At 46.5% G+C, this 18,642-nt stretch overlaps 1 protein-coding gene across 9 annotated transcripts in view; it reads left to right on the forward strand.

Annotated features, from left to right (window-relative positions):
- Positions 1–18,642, forward strand: part of tacc2 (transforming, acidic coiled-coil containing protein 2) — a 90,582-nt gene that overhangs the window by 26,900 nt on the left and 45,040 nt on the right. For 3 of the 9 annotated variants that reach the window (XM_031798718.1, XM_031798722.1, XM_031798724.1), the window contains exons 1-8: positions 1,719–2,655; positions 5,193–5,302; positions 6,341–7,470; positions 7,703–8,130; positions 13,263–13,323; positions 13,685–13,907; positions 14,448–14,497; positions 15,471–15,592. In XM_031798718.1, the coding sequence (XP_031654578.1) occupies positions 2,486–2,655; positions 5,193–5,302; positions 6,341–7,470; positions 7,703–8,130; positions 13,263–13,323; positions 13,685–13,907; positions 14,448–14,497; positions 15,471–15,592 (2,294 nt within the window). In that variant the 5' untranslated portion in view covers positions 1,719–2,485. Of the gene's footprint in view, positions 1–1,714; positions 2,656–5,192; positions 5,303–6,340; positions 7,471–7,702; positions 8,131–13,262; positions 13,324–13,684; positions 13,908–14,447; positions 14,498–15,470; positions 15,593–18,642 lie in introns of those variants that run through there. The other 6 variants (XM_031798717.1, XM_031798721.1, XM_031798720.1 and 3 more) reach the window with 5 other exon arrangements.

An 18,642-nucleotide genomic window follows, 5' to 3' on the forward strand; every position in this document is an offset into this window, starting at 1 on the left:
GGGCAGTGTGGAGTGTCATAGAGATTTTGTCCTCTGTGGATCTGTTGGGGTAGCATGTGAATTGGAGTGGGTCTAGTGTGTCTGGGATAATGGTGTTGATGTGAGCCATGACCAGCCTTTCAAATACATTTCATGGCTACAGATGTGAGCGTTACGGGTCGGTAGTCATTTAGGCAGGTTACCTTGGTGTTCTTGGGCACAGAGACTATGGTGGTCTGCTTGAAACATGTAGGTATTACAGACCTCTCTCAGGGAGAGTTTGAAAACATCATTGCTAGCTGGTCAGCTTTTGAATACACGTCCTGGTAACCCTTGAATATTAACCTGTTTAAAGGTCTTACTCGCATCAGCTACGGACAGTCGTCCGGACCAGCTGGTGCTCTCACTCAGTGTTGCCTTGAAGAGATCCTAGAAGGGTTTCCCTTTGCAAAGATAGGTTGAATCCCACATCTGACGAGCGTCATAGCAGGTGGAGTATTGACCCTTTGCCTGTTTGATGGTTCGTCAGAGGGCATAGCGGGATTTCTAATAAATCCGGATTAGTGTGGTCTGTGTGTGTTTGTAGAGCCGAGCAGGCCAGAATCACTGGGTGGGTGTGTGTGTGTGGAGCCGAGTAGACCAGAATCACTGTGTGTGTACGTGTGTGTGTGTGTTCATGTGTATGCATTTATATGTGTTTGTGTTTGTAGAGCCGAGTAGACCAGAATCACTGTGTGTGTGTGTGTGTGTGTGTGTGTGTGTGTGTGTGTGTGTGTGTGTGTGTGTGTGTGTGTGTGTGTGTGTGTGTGTGTGTGTGTGTGTGTGTGTTTGTAGAGCAAAGCAGACTAGAGTCACTGTGTGTGTGTATGTGTTCTCTGCACTGCTTGGACAACGGCAAAGCATAAAGGGAGGGAGAGAGAGAGAGAGAAGGGAGGGTCCATAAGAGAGAGAGAGAGAGAGAGAGAGAGAGAGAGAGAGAGAGAGAGAGAGAGAGAGAGAGAGAGAGAGAGAGAGAGAGAGAGAGAGAGAGAGAGAGAGAGAGAGAGAGAGAGAGAGAGAGAGAGAGAGAGAGAGAGAGAGAGAGAGAGAGAGAGAGAGATAGAGATAGAGATAGAGATAGAGATAGAGAGAGGGAAGGAAGCTTACTTTGACAGACTGTTTACCTCCATCCTCTAAAATAGCCTACGAAGAGAGAGATATGTGTGTGTGTGTGTATGTGTTCTCTGCACTGCTTGGACAACGGCAAAGCATAAAGGGAGGGAGAGAGAGAGAGAGAAGGGAGGGTCCATAAGAGAGAGAGAGAACAGAGAGAGAGAGAGAGAGAGAGAGAGAGAGAGAGAGAGAGAGAGAGAGAGAGAGAGAAAGAGAGAGATAGAGAGAGAGAGAGAGAGGGAAGGAAGCTTACTTTGACAGACTGTTTACTCCATCCTCTAAAATAGCCTACGAAGAGAGAGATATGTGTGTGTGTGTGTATGTGTTCTCTGCACTGCTTGGACAACGGCAAAGCATAAAGCCGTCGATTCTCATAAAAATCGGTGCAGAAAAAGGGAGGGAGGGAGGGAGGGAGGGAGGGAGGGAGGGAGGGAGGGAGGGAGGGAGGGAGGGAGGGAGGGAGGGAGGGAGAGAGAGAGAGAGAGAGAAGGGAGGGTGCGTAAGAGAGAGAGAGAGAGAGAGAGAGAGAGAGAGGGGAGGGTGCGTAAGAAAGAGAGAGAGAGAACAGAGAGAGAGAGTGAGAGAGAGAGAGAGAGAGAGAGAGAGAAGGAAGCTTACTTTGACAGACTGTTTACTCCATCCTCTAAAATAGCCTACGAAGAGAGAGATATGTGTGTGTGTGTGTGTGTGCGCATGCGTGTCTCTCACACAGCCGCACACAGAGCTGCCAGCATCTTCAGTTCCAGGCGTGTTCACATCCGGGTGGTTAGGGAAAGAACAAGAGGGAGGGAGGGAGATGGAGAGAGAGAGAGGACCAATGAGGGAGATGGAGAGAGAGGACCAGGGAGGGAAGGAGAGAAAGAGAAACTGACAGAATATCTGCAGGTTAGTGTGAGATTCAGCAGCTAGAACGATCATTTAGGACTGGAGAAGAGAGGAAGGCTCATTTAGGACTGGAGAAGAGAGGAAGAGAGGAAGGCTCATTTAGGACTGGAGAAGAAAAAGAAGAGAAGAAGGGAAGAGGAGGGGATAAAGAAACAACAAAAGAGCAGAAGAGAGGGAAGGAGACACAATATAAGAGGGATAGAGACAAGGAATAAGAACTCTTGAGAGAAGGATAGGAGAGCAGGAGAGGAGAAGAGTAGAGACTCGGTGTATAGAGAAACCAAAGGAAAGAGGAGAGGCGGAGGGGAGAGGCGGAGAGGCGGAGAGGAGAGGCAAAGAGGAGAGGTAGAGAGGAGAGGTAGAGAACAGAGGTAGAAAGAAGAGGCAGTCGAGAGAATAGTAGAGAAATCGACAGGAGAGCATCAGTAGAGAGAGTCAGTTCAGAGGTAGAAGCAGAGGAGAGACAGGCATGGTCTGGGGGGCTCTGTCTCCTCTGCAGTGGGCTCGGTGGGGCTGGGACACCCTATACAGAGACACCAGCCCTGGGGATGGGGACAGCCCTACTAACCCTACTCTGGGGATGCTCCAGAGACTGTCCTGGGGGTCCCAACACCATGCCATGATCCTGGCCAGACAGAGGTGAGAGACCGAGAGAGTGAGAGAGAGCACGAGAGAGTGACTGGTAAGAGAGAGAGAGCGAGGGAGAATAAGAGAGAGATAGATGGAGAGAGAGAGAGAGCGCGAGAGAGAGCGAAAGAGAGACGAGAGAGAGAGAGCATGAGAGAGAGCATGAGAGAGAGTGAAAGAGAGACGAGAGAGAGAGAGAGAGAGAGAGAGAGAGAGAGAGACGGGTGACAGAGAGAGAGACTGGTGACAGAGAGAGAGACTGGTGACAGAGAGAGAGAGAGACTGGTGACAGAGAGAGAGAGAGAGACTGGTGACAGAGAGAGAGAGAGAGAGAGAGAGAGAGAGAGAGACTGGTGAAAGTGGAATGAAAAAGGATCTGTGAATCATTTTAGCTGCCTGGACTCATTCTAGTTTGACATGTTGTACAATGTATATTTTCAAGCAGTGTAATATTTGTGGTGCTAAAGTCTTTTAGGGGGTGGGGGGGGGGAGAGAGTGGGGGTTACAGTGGTTTACAGGATCAGCCAAAGTAGTACAGCACCCATGCAGAATTTTAATGTTAAGTGCCTTGCTCAAGGGCACATCAACATATTTTTCACCTTGTCTGCTCTGGTATTTGAACCAGCCACCTTTCAGTTACTGCTCTAACCACTGGGCTACCTGCTGGTTACTGACCCAACGCTCTAACCACTAGGCTACCTGCTGGTTACTGACCCAACGCTCTAACCACTAGGCTACCTGCTGGTTACTGACCCAACGCTCTAACCACTAGGCTACCTGCTGGTTACTGACCCAACGCTCTAACCACTAGGCTACCTGCTGGTTACTGACCCAACGCTCTAACCACTAGGCTACCTGCTGGTTACTGGCCCAACGCTCTAACCAGTAGGCTACCTGCTGGTTACTGGCCCAACGCTCTAACCAGTAGGCTACCTGCTGGTTACTGACCTAACGCTCTAACCACTAGACTACCTACTGGTTACTGACCCAACGCTCTAACCACTAGGCTACCTGCTGGTTACTGGCCCAACGCTCTAACCAGTAGGCTACCTGCTGGTTACTAGTCCAACACTCTAACCACTAGGCTACCTGCTGGTTACTAGTCCAACACTCTAACCACTAGGCTACCTGCTGGTTACTAGTCCAACACTCTAACCACTAGGCTACCTGCTGGTTACTCGGCCAACACTTCAACCACTAGACTCCCTGCCTCTCTATATAATATAATATGCGTTAATATATATGCGTTAATATAATATGCCTGCCTGCCTGCCTGTCTGTGTCTGCCTGTCTGTGTCTGCCTGTCTGTCTGTCTGTCTGTCTGTCTGTCTGTCTGTCTGTCTGTCTGTCTGTCTGTCTGTCTGTCTGTCTGTCTGTCTGTCTGTCTGTCTGTCTGTCTGTCTGTCTGTCTGTCTGTCTGCCTGTCTGTCTGTCTGCCTTCCTCTCTGCCTGCCTGTCTGTCTGTCTGTCGCTTGGTTCGTGTGTCAAAGGGAGGGGGGAGCGTCTCAGGCGAGCCATTTTCTGTCTCCTGGCTGCAGATTCAGCGCTTTCATTTGCTGACCTAATAATCCAGCCAATCAGACGTAACGGAACACAAACATGCTGACTGGGGTCTTTGTTGGACTAAATATGGGAGATGAACAGAGACAATATTGGAACCATAAAGTAGAACCGCCACAGAGTTGACACATTCGCTCATCAGTTTCAGACTGGTGATATTTTCTCTCAAAGAGAAAAAAAAAAGTATGTATATCTGCACAGATGGTTGTACTGAAAACGGAAAATGACTTGACGATCAACATATTTCTTTGTTTTGTTTTCGTTAGACCAATATCTGTCTGCCAAATCTATCCTACACGGGCTCAATGACAGCTGTTGTCACTCATTTCTTTATGCTAATGTAGATTGAGAAGAGAGCGATTGTCGTTGTGTTGTACTGCACCACTGTAGCTCTGCGTTGCGTGCGGTTGATTGAGACTATAGACGTGAGACTTTGGAGATCAGATCAGTTTTAATGAATCAGAATTCACTCTCTGCATCCAATAGGAAATAAAACATTTGTAGAGCCACATTATGTTCTGCGAATCGGGACTGGGATCATTCGAGGAGCTAGCCATCGTTCACACATACAATAGCCTGCTAATACCTTAGCTAGCTATTAACCACATGTTGAATTCAGAATGTTGATATCATCCTGAAAAAGTACAATTACAAGCATCTTAACAAGACCATCCACAAAATGATTTGAGCAGGAGCACGCAGGGCAACACGTAAGTACACACTCCCCTACTCCCAGGATGCAGGCATGCATAATAACAAATCAACATGACATATTGATATATGAACCTGGTGAAATTCACACAGTACTTTAACAACTGTTACACTGGCTCATAAACCGCATCGTCCGTTATTTCCAGAGAATGTACAGCGTTGAAGTTCATGGCATACTAATGTTGTCTCATTTTCCTCTTCCTTCACACCTTTGTCCCTATGAGGTCCACAGTGATAGTGAGGTTTATAATGAGTCTCTCTCTCTCTCTGTCCTACAGGAGCTCAGACTCTGACGGAGCGTTCGAGACACCGGAGTCGACCACCCCTGTCAAGTCCCCCACTGGAGAGACAGACCATCATACCCAGCTGCTGACCTCGGAAGACACCGGTGAGGGAGAGAGACACACACACACACACACAGAAAGAGAGACAGGAAGGGGAGCGAGAGAGAGAGTGAAAGGGAGAAAAGAGAGAGACAGCGAGAGAGAGAGATATAGAGAGAGCGAGAGACAAAGAGAGAGAGCGAGAGAGAGAGAGAGAGAGAGAGAGAGAGAGAGACACACAGAGAGAGAGAGAGAGACACAGAGAGAGAAAAGCTTAGACCACCCTCTAGTGGTGACTACTGGTATTATAAAAAGAGGTTTGCTTTGTTTAGTGAGCCAGCATCACTGAGTTGCTAAAGGATATAAACAGGTCTTATATATGCAGAAAAGCTTCAGTCATCCATCACATGATGTATGGCGTGTTTTACTAATTGGCCAACTGGGAGGTTGTGTTGAAATATTCAGAGCTCATTCATCAATTGAATTAGACTTGTCTAAAACCAGACACAGCCTCCATCTCTCTCTCTCTCTCTCTCTCTTCTCTCTCCCTCTCTTCTCTCTCCCTCTCACCCTCTCTCTCTCTCTCCCCTCTCTCTCTCTCTCTCTCTCTCTTTCCCTCACTTCTCTCTCCCTCTCTCACTCTCTCTCTCTCTCTCTCTCTCTCTCTCTCTCTCTTCTCTCTCTCTCTCTCTTCTCTCTCTCTCTCTCTCTCTCTTCTCTCTCCCTCTCTTCTCTCTCCCTCTCACCCTCTCTCTCTCTCTCCCTCTCTCTCTCTCTCTCTCTCTCTCTCTCTCTCTCTCTCTCTCTCTCTCTCTCTCTTCTCTCTCTCTCTCTCTCTCTCTTCTCTCTCCCTCTTCTCTCTCTCTCTCTCCCTCTCTCTCTCTCTCTCTCTCTCTCTCTTTCCCTCACTTCTCTCTCCCTCTCTCACTCTCTCCATCTCCCTCTCTCTCTCTCTCTTTCCCTCTCTCACACAAACACATACACACACAAGCATCAGAAGAAAGTAATTTCTCACTCAACCCTAATGCAAACCTTGACAATGCATTGTGGGATTATGTCTCGACTACACAGCACTTGTCATATATATTTCTCTGTTCCTCCAGGTCTTGGCTGTGACTCTGAGGCAGATGGTGAACCCAGGTCAGAAGCTAAAGGTCACCATGGTAGCTCCCTGTCCATAGTCTTTGACGAGGACAAGCCCATAGCTGCTAGCGGAGCCTATAACCTAGACCAGCTCATAGCTGCTGCTGCTGCTGCTGCTGAGGCCCAGAGCCGATCAACTCTAACCCGCTCTCTGAGCCTCCAGGCTGGGGAGCTAGACGGCTCCGGCCCCCTAGACAGCGTAGGATCCTCCCTCTCAATCGAAGACTCCCGTCCCTTGGCTGAGGCCTTTAGTATCGACAGTGGTACTGAGAGTGCTCCTGGGACCCTCCGCAGACCGTCCAAGAAGGGGCCTCTCCGCCCTGGCGGCTCCCTGAAACAGAAGCCTCTCCTCAGGCAGAGCTCTAACCCAGAGAGCCCCCAACCTCCATCCTCTGGTATCACACCGGAGCTGAAAAAGAGCACCAGAACATCTAGCCCCCTATTGGGTTCCGAGGACCCGGAAGTAGGAGGAGCCACAACAGACTCTGGCCCTGCCTCGGCCACGCCCAGTCCAGGAGGCACGCTCCGCAGAACCAGGAAGTCATGCGTGGAAAGCCCCGCCGCTCTCATTGAAGAGACCAATCACACTAGCCCAGCGACAGATAACCAACCAATCCCAACCCCTACTCCTGTTCCGACCCAGGAGGATACCCCCATCCCAGTGCCGGAAGCCCCTCTCCCAGCCAGTGAGGGCTCCTCTCCCATCCCCCCTAGTGGGGCCTACAAATGGGACCCAGACAACTTTGAGGACATCGACCCATTCAACACCGGAGGTAGTAAAGTCGCTAACTCCCCCCCGTTGGGACGGAAAGGAGTCGCTAACTCCCCCCCGTTGGGACGGAAAGGAGTCGCTAACTCCCCCCCGTTGGGAAGGAAAGAAGTCTCTGCGTCCATTGCTCATAAAACTGTCACCCCTGTGTCTAACCTCCCTCCTGTCTCTACTGAGGAACAAGCTCGTCCCTCTACCAGCCCCCCTATTCGCACCTCAGGGGCGGTCAGACTGGAGTTTGACTATTCTGAGGAGACCCTCGAGGAGCCTCCTAAGGCCTCTCCACCTCCCAAGAAGCTGGGCAGGAAGCCAGGCTCCAAGGTTAGTCTGTCATAGGACTGAAAATGGTACCTTTCTTTACTCTTGCTGATTTTTGTTGCTGCCTGGTTATCTTGCTGATTTGTTTTTCAAGTGACTCGATGTGTTTTTTGAAAAGCGCTTAAAATAGTACATTTATTTACAATTATCATTCCTAATAATTGTATTCATGTCATTAGTTATTATGTTTATTATATATTTTAATAATATTAACAATAATAATTATTATGATCAGATGCCTCTGAGGAAGCCCAGGATGGGCCTGAAGAAGGTCGTCCAGCCGCCATCAGAAGCCCTCGACAACACGCCCGCCACCGTCCCCGGTGATGACCTCCCTATCCATAAGGCTTCCTATAACTTTGACCCCGCCCAGTGGGACGACCCTAACTTCAACCCGTTTGGCTCTAACAGCGAGATCCCCGTCTCTCCCAAGCTGAACAAACCCTCCTGTAGATTCGACTCTGACACCTTCGACGAGTCTGCTGCCTTCAAGTCCTCCTCCAATAGCATGGCTGCGTCTCCGCCCACGGCTGCTTCAGGCTCCGCCTCCTTTGAGGTGTCGGCCAATGACAATGACGTTGATAACGATAATGATAACGTTGGTGAGCTGGAGGACCACAACCAGAACAAACCATCCAAAACGAAGAAGAAACCTATCAAATCGTAAGTTGGTTTAACTTAAAATAAATATTTTGATGGTCTTTTCTGAACTTATTGAACAGAGAGACAGACATCATGAAACGTAGTGTCAAAGGGAAGTATTCAAACCTCTCCGGACGACATCGTAGGCATGTATGAGACTGCAGCGTTACCGCTAGACCAGTCAGGCCACCAGAAAGCTGTTCCAATGTGTGTGTGTGTGTGTGTGTGTGTGTGAGAGACAGAGAGTGAGAGAGTACATACACACACATATCTCACTCTGTCTTGTCATATTATCTGCGTGCGGGTGTTTTGACATCTTTATATCCAACCTGACACACACGCACACACGCACACACACACACGCACACGCACGCACACGCACACACACACACACACACATTGGAACAGCTATCACATGGGTCACCATTAGTATCATCAGGTCTGCAGGTCACCATTAATACAGTATGGGCTGCAGGTCACCATTAATACAGTATGGGCTGCAGGTCACCAGTAATACAGTATGGTCTGCAGGTCACCAGTAATACAGTATGGTCTGCAGGTCACCAGTAATACAGTATGGTCTGCAGGTCACCATTAATACAGTATGGGCTGCAGGTCACCATTAATACAGTATGGTCTGCAGGTCACCAGTAATACAGTATGGTCTGCAGGTCACCATTAATACAGTATGGGCTGCAGGTCACCATTAATACAGTATGGTCTGCAGGTCACCATTAATACAGTATGGTCTGCAGGTCACCAGTAATACAGTATGGTCTGCAGGTCACCATTAATACAGTATGGTCTGCAGGTCACCAGTAATACACTATGGTCTGCAGGTCACCAGTAATACAGTATGGTCTGCAGGTCACCATTAATACATTATGGTCTGCAGGTCACCAGTAATACAGTATGGGCTGCAGGTCACCATTAATACAGTATGGGCTTCAGGTCACCATTAATACAGTATGGGCTGCAGGTCACCATTAATACAGTATGGTCTGCAGGTCACCATTAATACAGTATGGTCTGCAGGTCACCATTAGTATCATCAGGTCTGCAGGTCACCAGTAATACAGTATGGTCTGCAGGTCACCAGTAATACAGTATGGTCTGCAGGTCACCAGTAATACAGTATGGTCTGCAGGTCACCAGTAATACAGTATGGTCTGCAGGTCACCAGTAATACAGTATGGTCTGCAGGTCACCAGTAATACAGTATGGGCTGCAGGTCACCATTAATACAGTATGGTCTGCAGGTCACCATTAATACAGTATGGTCTGCAGGTCACCATTAGTATCATCAGGTCTGCAGGTCACCAGTAATACAGTATGGTCTGCAGGTCACCAGTAATACAGTATGGTCTGCAGGTCACCAGTAATACAGTATGGTCTGCAGGTCACCAGTAATACAGTATGGTCTGCAGGTCACCAGTAATACAGTATGGTCTGCAGGTCACCAGTAATACAGTATGGTCTGCAGGTCACCAGTAATACAGTATGGGCTGCAGGTCACCATTAATACAGTATGGTCTGCAGGTCACCATTAATACAGTATGGTCTGCAGGTCACCATTAGTATCATCAGGTCTGCAGGTCACCAGTAATACAGTATGGTCTGCAGGTCACCAGTAATACAGTATGGTCTGCAGGTCACCAGTAATACAGTATGGTCTGCAGGTCACCAGTAATACAGTATGGTCTGCAGGTCACCAGTAATACAGTATGGTCTGCAGGTCACCAGTAATACAGTATGGTCTGCAGGTCACCAGTAATACAGTATGGGATGCAGGTCACCAGTAATACAGTATGGGCTGCAGGTCACCAGTAATACAGTATGGTCTGCAGGTCACCATTAATACAGTATGGTCTGCAGGTCACCAGTAATACAGTATGGGCTGCAGGTCACCAGTAATACAGTATGGGCTGCAGGTCACCATTAATACAATATGGTCTGCAGGTCACCATTAATACAGTATGGTCTGCAGGTCACCCTTAATACAGTATGGTCTGCAGGTCACCAGTAATACAGTATGGTCTGCAGGTCACCATTAATACAGTATGGTCTGCAGGTCACCATTAATACAGTATTGTCTGCAGGTCACCATTAATACAGTATGGTCTGCAGGTCACCAGTAATACAGTATGGTCTGCAGGTCACCAGTAATACAGTATGGTCTGCAGGTCACCATTAATACAGTATGGTCTGCAGGTCACCATTAATACAGTATGGTCTGCAGGTCACCATTAATACAGTATGGTCTGCAGGTCTCCATTAGTATCATCAGGTCTGCAGGTCACCATTAATACAGTATGGTCTGCAGGTCACCAGTAATACAGTATGGTCTGCAGGTCACCAGTAATACAGTATGGTCTGCAGGTCACCATTAATACAGTATGGTCTGCAGGTCACCAGTAATACAGTATGGGCTGCAGGTCACCATTAATACAGTATGGTCTGCAGGTCACCATTAATACAGTATGGGCTGCAGGTCACCAGTAATACAGTATGGGCTGCAGGTCACCAGTAATACAGTATGGTCTGCAGGTCACCATTAATACAGTATGGTCTGCAGGTCACCATTAATACAGTATGGTCTGCAGGTCACCAGTAATACAGTATGGTCTGCAGGTCACCAGTAATACAGTATGGTCTGCAGGTCACCATTAATACAGTATGGGCTGCAGGTCACCAGTAATACAGTATGGTCTGCAGGTCACCAGTAATACAGTATGGTCTGCAGGTCACCATTAATACAGTATGGTCTGCAGGTCACCAGTAATACAGTATGGTCTGCAGGTCACCAGTAATACAGTATGGTCTGCAGGTCACCAGTAATACAGTATGGGCTGCAGGTCACCATTAATACAGTATGGGCTGCAGGTCACCATTAATACAATACGGTCTGCAGGGCACCAGTAATACAGTATGGGCTGCAGGTCACCAGTAATACAGTATGGTCTGCAGGTCACCATTAGTATCATCAGGTCTGCAGGTCACCATTAGTATCATCAGGTCTGCAGGTCACCATTAATACAGTATGGTCTGCAGGTCACCAGTAATACAGTATGGGCTAAAGGCTATTTCTGGGAATGTTCCAACCAGGATTTCTGGAAGAACTGGGAAATTTGGTAACTTTTCCAGAATTTTGCAGCCCTATCTTACTCCTTATTAACAGAGCTGTATCATAAAGACAACCAATCAGAGAAGCTCTACCATGTCAATCAACCAATCACAGAAGCTTTACCATCAATATCTGACATGAACATCCTGCCATGTAAATGTAACTAACCAGGTGCACGTCTTCTGAATGGGGAAAGAGAGCATTCACACGGTAGTAACTTCTCTATCGAAGGGCAACATAGGTTAGTCATGGTTAGACTAAGGTGCAGTATGTCTGGGTAGTTAGATGCAGATACCTGGGTTTACATCCTTCATCTCATAGTGCTACCACCCTAACAAGCCCTAACTCACTAACCTAACAAGGAATCAGGGGTTAATACTATTTCAGCCCTAACTCACTAACTTAACAAGGAATCAGGCTTGGGGTCAATACCATTTCAGCCCTAACTCACTAACTTAACAAGGAATCAGGCTTGGGGTCAATACCATTTCAGCCCTAACACACTAACTTAACAAGGAATCAGGCTTGGGGTCAATACCATTTCAGCCCTAACACACTAACCTAACAAGGAATCAGGCTTGGGGTCAGTACCATTTCAGCCCTAACTCACTCCAAACCCTGCAAAGCATTAACATTCATCTGCACCCTGGTCTATGCCATCATTGTGAATCATGCCAGTAAAATACTTTACTCCTGATAGACATCCCGTTACTGTAGTTCTAGTTAACATAATTTTCCTTAACTAAACTAGTTACATCAACATACTGTTCCTTAACTAAACTAGTTACATCAACATAATGTTCCTTAACTACCGGCAAACTAGTTACATCAACATAATGTTCCTTAACTACCGGTAAACTAGTTACATCAACATAATGTTCCTTAACTACCGGTAAACTAGTTACATCAACATACTGTTCCTTAACTAAACTAGTTACATCAACATAATGTTCCTTAACTACCGGCAAACTAGTTACATCAACATAATGTTCCTTAACTACCGGTAAACTAGTTACATCAACATAATGTTCCTTAACTACCGGTAAACTAGTTGCATCAACATAATGTTCCTTAACTACCGGTAAACTAGTTACATCAACATAATGTTCCTTAACTACCGGTAAACTAGTTACATCAACATAATGTTCCTTAACTACCGGTAAACTAGTTACATCAACATAATGTTCCTTAACTACCGGTAAACTAGTTACATCAACATAATGTTCCTTAACTACCGGTAAACTAGTTACATCAACATAATGTTCCTTAACTAAACTAGTTACATCAACATAATGTTCCTTAACTACCGGTAAACTAGTTACATCAACATAATGTTCCTTAACTACCGGTAAACTAGTTACATCAACATAATGTTCCTTAACTACCGGTAAACTAGTTACATCAACATAATGTTCCTTAACTACCGGTAAACTAGTTACATCAACATAATGTTCCTTAACTAAACTAGTTACATCAACATAATGTTCCTTAACTACCGGTAAACTAGTTACATCAACATAATGTTCCTTAACTACCGGTAAACTAGTTACATCAACATAATGTTCCTTAACTACCGGTAAACTAGTTACATCAACATAATGTTCCTTAACTAAACTAGTTACATCAACATAATGTTCCTTAACTACCGGTAAACTAGTTACTGTAAACTGGTGATGTTACATCTCATTGTAGAAATGTATTGTCATTTTAATCCAACAACATGTGAGTATTAAGCTGTGTAAGGTTTGATGCAGTCTTGTTTTAGACAGATGATGTTGCTGAAAGTCTTTTTCTAAATTCCCCAGGTAATGTGAACGACATGTATCTGAAGCTGAACGTCAACAAACAATATAAGGGAGATAATAATAATTGAAAAACGTACCTTCCCCGCGAAGTTGTTAGTAATAAGATATATAATATTATGTATCTATTGATTAAGTATGGATTTGATTGGTTGATTAAGTCTCTGCCAGGGATGACATGTTATGTTCAGTGACTCCTGATCGTCTCTCTCTTCTTCCCCTTCCAGGAACACTTTCAGAGTCAAGAGGTCCCCAAAGAGGTCGGCCATGTCTGATCCATCATCACAAGTGAGTCAGTTCTCTCTTACACTCAATGTGTGCACGCACACGCACGCACACACACACACACACACACACACCTCCTCACCTCCTCACATCCTCACTTCCTCACCCTCCTCACTTCTTCACCTCCTCACTTCCTTACCTCCTCACCTCCTCACTTCCTCACCCTCCTCAATTCTTCACCTCCTCACTTCCTTACCTCCCCACCTCCTCACTTCCTCAACCTCCCCACCTCCTCACGTCCTCAACCTCCTCACCTCCTCACTTTCTCACCCTCCTCACTTCCTCATGTCTTCACTTCCTCACTTCCTCACCTCCACACCTCCTCACTTCCTCACTTCCTCACCCCGTCCTTCCTCCGCTCCAGGAGCCCACCCCAGTAGATGAAGCCCAGCCTCCTATCCCCCCGCTACAGGACGACCACGCCACAGACGAGGAGAAGCTGGCCTCTTCCTCCAATCACAAAGAGAAGCTTGCTTCCTCAGCCAATCACAAATGGGCATCCATGGAGGCGGAGCTAACCTCTGACCCCCAGGAGGAGTTCCCGCAGCCATCTGACCTCACAGCCTTCGTCAACGAGAACAATCGAGGTGTGTGTGTGTGTGTGTGTGTGTGTGTGTGTGTGTGTGTGTGTGTGTGTTTAAAAATAAATCAATTAGTCATCAATTAGTTCAAGAGTTAATGTCTCCATGTACAGGACGATATGTCATCCATACGTGTGCTCCCCCAGTTATTGATTTCTAATTGACAGCGAGCCCATGCAGCTAGCTATCCAGCCCTTTACTAAACCCTGACCCCTAGAAGGGTAGAGGAGAGCCACACTACCCAGAGGCTGTGTCTGCCTGACTGGGTTTAAACTGGGTCATGTTGTTATACAGATAGACAGACAGACTGTCCCACCAGTCCAGTCCAGTCTAGAGTATCTGATGTTCTCTCCCCTCTTTCATTTTTCTCTCTTCTCCCTCCTCTCTTCTGTCTTTCTGTCTCTAACTATCTCTCTCCTCCCTCCTCTCTTCTCTCTTTCTTTCTCTAACCATCTCTCTTCTCTCTCCTCTCTTCTCTCTTTCTGTCTCTCTTTCGTTCTCTCGTACTTGTGTCTCTAAATCTGTCTCTTCTATTGTCTCCCTCAGTGCCAGACTATGAGATTGAGTACATGGAGAAGATCGGCCCCCCTTCGCCGGTGAGTATATATCCAAAATCTGTGCTTTCAGTCAGATAAGAAGGGTTGAGAAGAGACAGTTCTGAAACCAGCTCATGTTATGATCCTGATCTATGAAGATTTAATACGGGTTAATTAGGTCTATATGTTTGCTCGTGAAACTGACTGTCCTTGAGACTGACTGTCCTTGAGACTGACTGTCCTAGAGACTGAGACTGCCTGTCCTTGAGACTGAGACTGCCTGTCCTTAAGACTGAAACCGCCTGTCCTTGAGACTGAGACTGTCCTTGAGACTGCCTGTTCTTGATACTGAGACTGACTGTTCTTGAGACTGACTGTCCTTGATACTGAGACTGGCTGTTCTTGAGACTGACTGTCCTTGAGACTGAGACTTACTGTTCTTGAGACTGACTATCCTTGAGACTGAGACTGACTGTTCTTGAGACTGACTATCCTTGAGACTGACTGTTCTTGAGACTGGCTGTTCTTGAGACTGACTGTTCTTGAGACTGACTATCCTTGAGACTGACTATCCTTGAGACTGACTGTTCTTGAGACTGACTATCCTTGAGACTGACTGTTCTTGAGACTGACTATCCTTGAGACTGACTATCCTTGAGACTGACTGTCCTTGAGACTGACTGTCCTTGAGACTGACTGTCCTTGAGACTGACTATCCTTGAGACTGACTATCCTTGAGACTGACTATCCTTGAGACGGACTGTTCTTGAGACTGACTATCCTTGAGACAGACTGTTCTTGAGACTGACTATCCTTGAGACTGACTATCCTTGAGACTGACTGTCCTTGAGACTGACTGTCCTTGAGACTGACTGTCCTTGAGACTGACTATCCTTGAGACTGACTATCCTTGAGACTGACTATCCTTGCATACTTTAGTTTCTTCTGATCATCAAAGGAAACGTGTGTGTTTGTGTATCTGACATGGTTTAACACTTGTTGTGTGTTTATCTGTCTCTCTGTCTATATATAGACTCTGTTTGTGAAGAAACCTTCAACTCTCTACCTGAAGCTGGACTCTGTGACAGACAGCCTGACCAAGCCTAACCAAGGATCAGAACTCAACTCTCCCTGCACAGGGTACAACACACTGGGGTACAACACACTGGGGTACAATACACTGGGGTACAATACACTGGGGTACAATACACTGGGGTACAATACACTGGGGTACAATACACTGGGGTACAATACACTGGGGTACAACACACTGGGGTACAATACACTGGGGTAAAATACACTGGGGTACAATACACTGGGGTACAACACACTGGGGTGCAATACACTGGGGTACAACACACTGGGGTACAATACACTGGGGTACAACACACTGGGGCACCACACACTGGGGCGCAACACACTGGGGTACAACACACTGGGGTACAATATACTGGGGTACAATACACTGGGGTACAATACACTGGGGTACAACACACTGGGGTACAACACACTGGGGTACAACACACTGGGGTACAATACACTGGGGTACAATACACTGGGGTACAATACACTGGGGTACAACACACTGGGGTACAACACACTGGGGTACAATACACTGGGATACAATACACTGGGGTACAACACACTGGGGTACAACACACTGGGGTACAACACACTGGGGTACAATACACTGGGGTGCAATACACTGGGGCGCAACACACTGGGGTACAACACACTGGGGTACAATACACTGGGGTACAACACACTGGGGTACAACACACTGGGGTACAACACACTGGGATACAATACACTGGGGTACAACACACTGGGGTACAATACACTGGGATACAACACACTGGGATACAACACACTGGGGTACAATACACTGGGGTACACACACACACCAGTGGAGGCTCCTCAGAGGAGGAAGGGGAGGAACGTCCTACTCAGTGAATTTCAGAAAAATAAAAATAGTGAAAAAGTTATCCTTGTTATGTAACAGTATACTAAATATATTCACGTCACCAAATAACTGACTAAAATAATGTAGCTAATTTAGCCTACTCAACAACCTGACTCAAACAGAGAGCAATGCTATGTATGTTAGCTAGCTGGCTAAGGCTATCCAATAGAGGGATGCTATGTTAGCTAGCTGGCTAAGGCTATCCAACAGAGGGATGCTATGTTAGCTAGCTGGCTAAGGCTATCCAACAGAGGGATGCTATGTTAGCTAGCTGGCTATGGCTATCCAACAGAGGGATGCTATGTTAGCTAGCTGGCTATGGCTATCCAACACTGCAACTCTTCCAAGTCATGTTAAGTTTTTTACATTTATTGCCACTGGGGCCCGCCGGTGTAACTGCTAAACTGCTTGCTGTACTGCTTGATTGTAGCAGGTTTACTAATGTGTTCGTTCTAGTCACTATGTTGACTATGACCTTAGCTAATATGGTGACAACAATGTAGGCTGTGTGGAGCAGTTCGCGGTTATGATACAAAGGTTTGGCTTGGAGAGTTCTTTTTTTTCCGCCTGGTCACAGACTGCTGTTGTGTTGTCTGTCATAGTTGAAGTGTACCTATGATGAAAATTACAGGCCTCTCTCAACTTTTTAAGTGGGAGAACTTGCACAATTGGTGGCTGACTAAATACTTTTTTGCCCCACTGTATCTGTTGTTCCCTGTAGTGAATCTGTTACTCAATGTGTTTTTTATGGCCTAATAGTTCCCCCCAAAAAATGTCATACAAATTTCTATTTTGTATTTTTTTTTTGATACTTCAAGTGGTCTTAAAATTCTAAATCAAATAGCTAAATGATGCTTGGTATTAATAAAACAATTCCATATAGCTTAGTATAACCCCTCCTCCTTAGTATAACCCCTCCTCCTTAGTATAACCCCTCCTCCTTAGTATAACCCCTCCTTCTTAGTATAACCCCTCCTCCTTAGTATAACCCCTCCTTCTTAGTATAACCCCTCCTCCTTAGTATAACCCCTCCTTCTTAGTATAACCCCTCCTTCTTAGTATAACCCCTCCTCCTTAGTATAACCCCTCCTCCTTAGTATAACCCCTCCTCCTTAGTATAACCCCTCCTCCTTAGTATAACCCCTCCTCCTTAGTATAACCCCTCCTTCTTAGTATAACCCCTCCTCCTTAGTATAACCCCTCCTTCATAGTATAACCCCTCCTCCTTAGCATAACCCCTCCTCCTTAGTATAACCCCTCCTCCTTAGTATAACCCCTCCTCCTTAGTATAACCCCTCCTCCTTAGCATAACCCCTCCTTCTTAGTATAACCCCTCCTCCTTAGTATAACCCCTCCTCCTTAGTATAACCCCTCCTCCTTAGTATAACCCCTCCTCCTTAGTATAACCCCTCCTCCTTAGTATAACCCCTCCTCCTTAGTATAACCCCTCCTCCTTAGTATAACCCCTCCTCCTTAGTATAACCCCTCCTCCTTAGTATAACCCCTCCTCCTTAGTATAACCCCTCCTCCTTAGTATAACCCCTCCTCCTTAGTATAACCCCTCCTCCTTAGTATAACCCCTCCTTCTTAGTATAACCCCTCCTCCTTAGTATAACCCCTCCTTCTTAGTATAACTCCTCCTCCTTAGTATAACCCTCTCCTTAGTATAACCCCTCCTCCTTAGTATAACCCCTCCTCCTTAGTATAACCCCTCCTCCTTAGTATAACCCCTCCTCCTTAGTATAACCCCTCCTCCTTAGTATAACCCCTCCTCCTTAGTATAACCCCTCCTCCTTAGTATAACCCCTCCTCCTTAGTATAACCCCTCCTCCTTAGTATAACCCCTCCTCCTTAGTATAACCCCTCCTCCTTAGTATAACCCCTCCTCCTTAGTATAACCCCTCCTCCTTAGTATAACCCCTCCTCCTTAGTATAACCCCTCCTCCTTAGTATAACCCCTCCTTCTTAGTATAACCCCCCCTTCTTAGTATAACCCCTCCTCCTTAGTATAACCCCTCCTCCTTAGTATAACTCCTCCTCCTTAGTATAACCCCTCCTCCTTAGTATAACTCCTCCTCCTTAGTATAACCCCTCCTCCTTAGTTTAACCCCTCCTCCTTAGTATAACCCCTCCTCCTTAGTATAACCCCTCCTCCTTAGTATAACCCCTCCTCCTTAGTATAACCCCTCCTCCTTAGTATAACTCCTCCTCCGCCGGCTTAGCCACTTAATTAAACAGAAGC

This window comes from Oncorhynchus kisutch, linkage group LG20 (assembly GCF_002021735.2).
Source record: "Oncorhynchus kisutch isolate 150728-3 linkage group LG20, Okis_V2, whole genome shotgun sequence".
In the NCBI taxonomy this organism is placed as follows: Eukaryota; Metazoa; Chordata; class Actinopteri; order Salmoniformes; family Salmonidae; genus Oncorhynchus; species Oncorhynchus kisutch.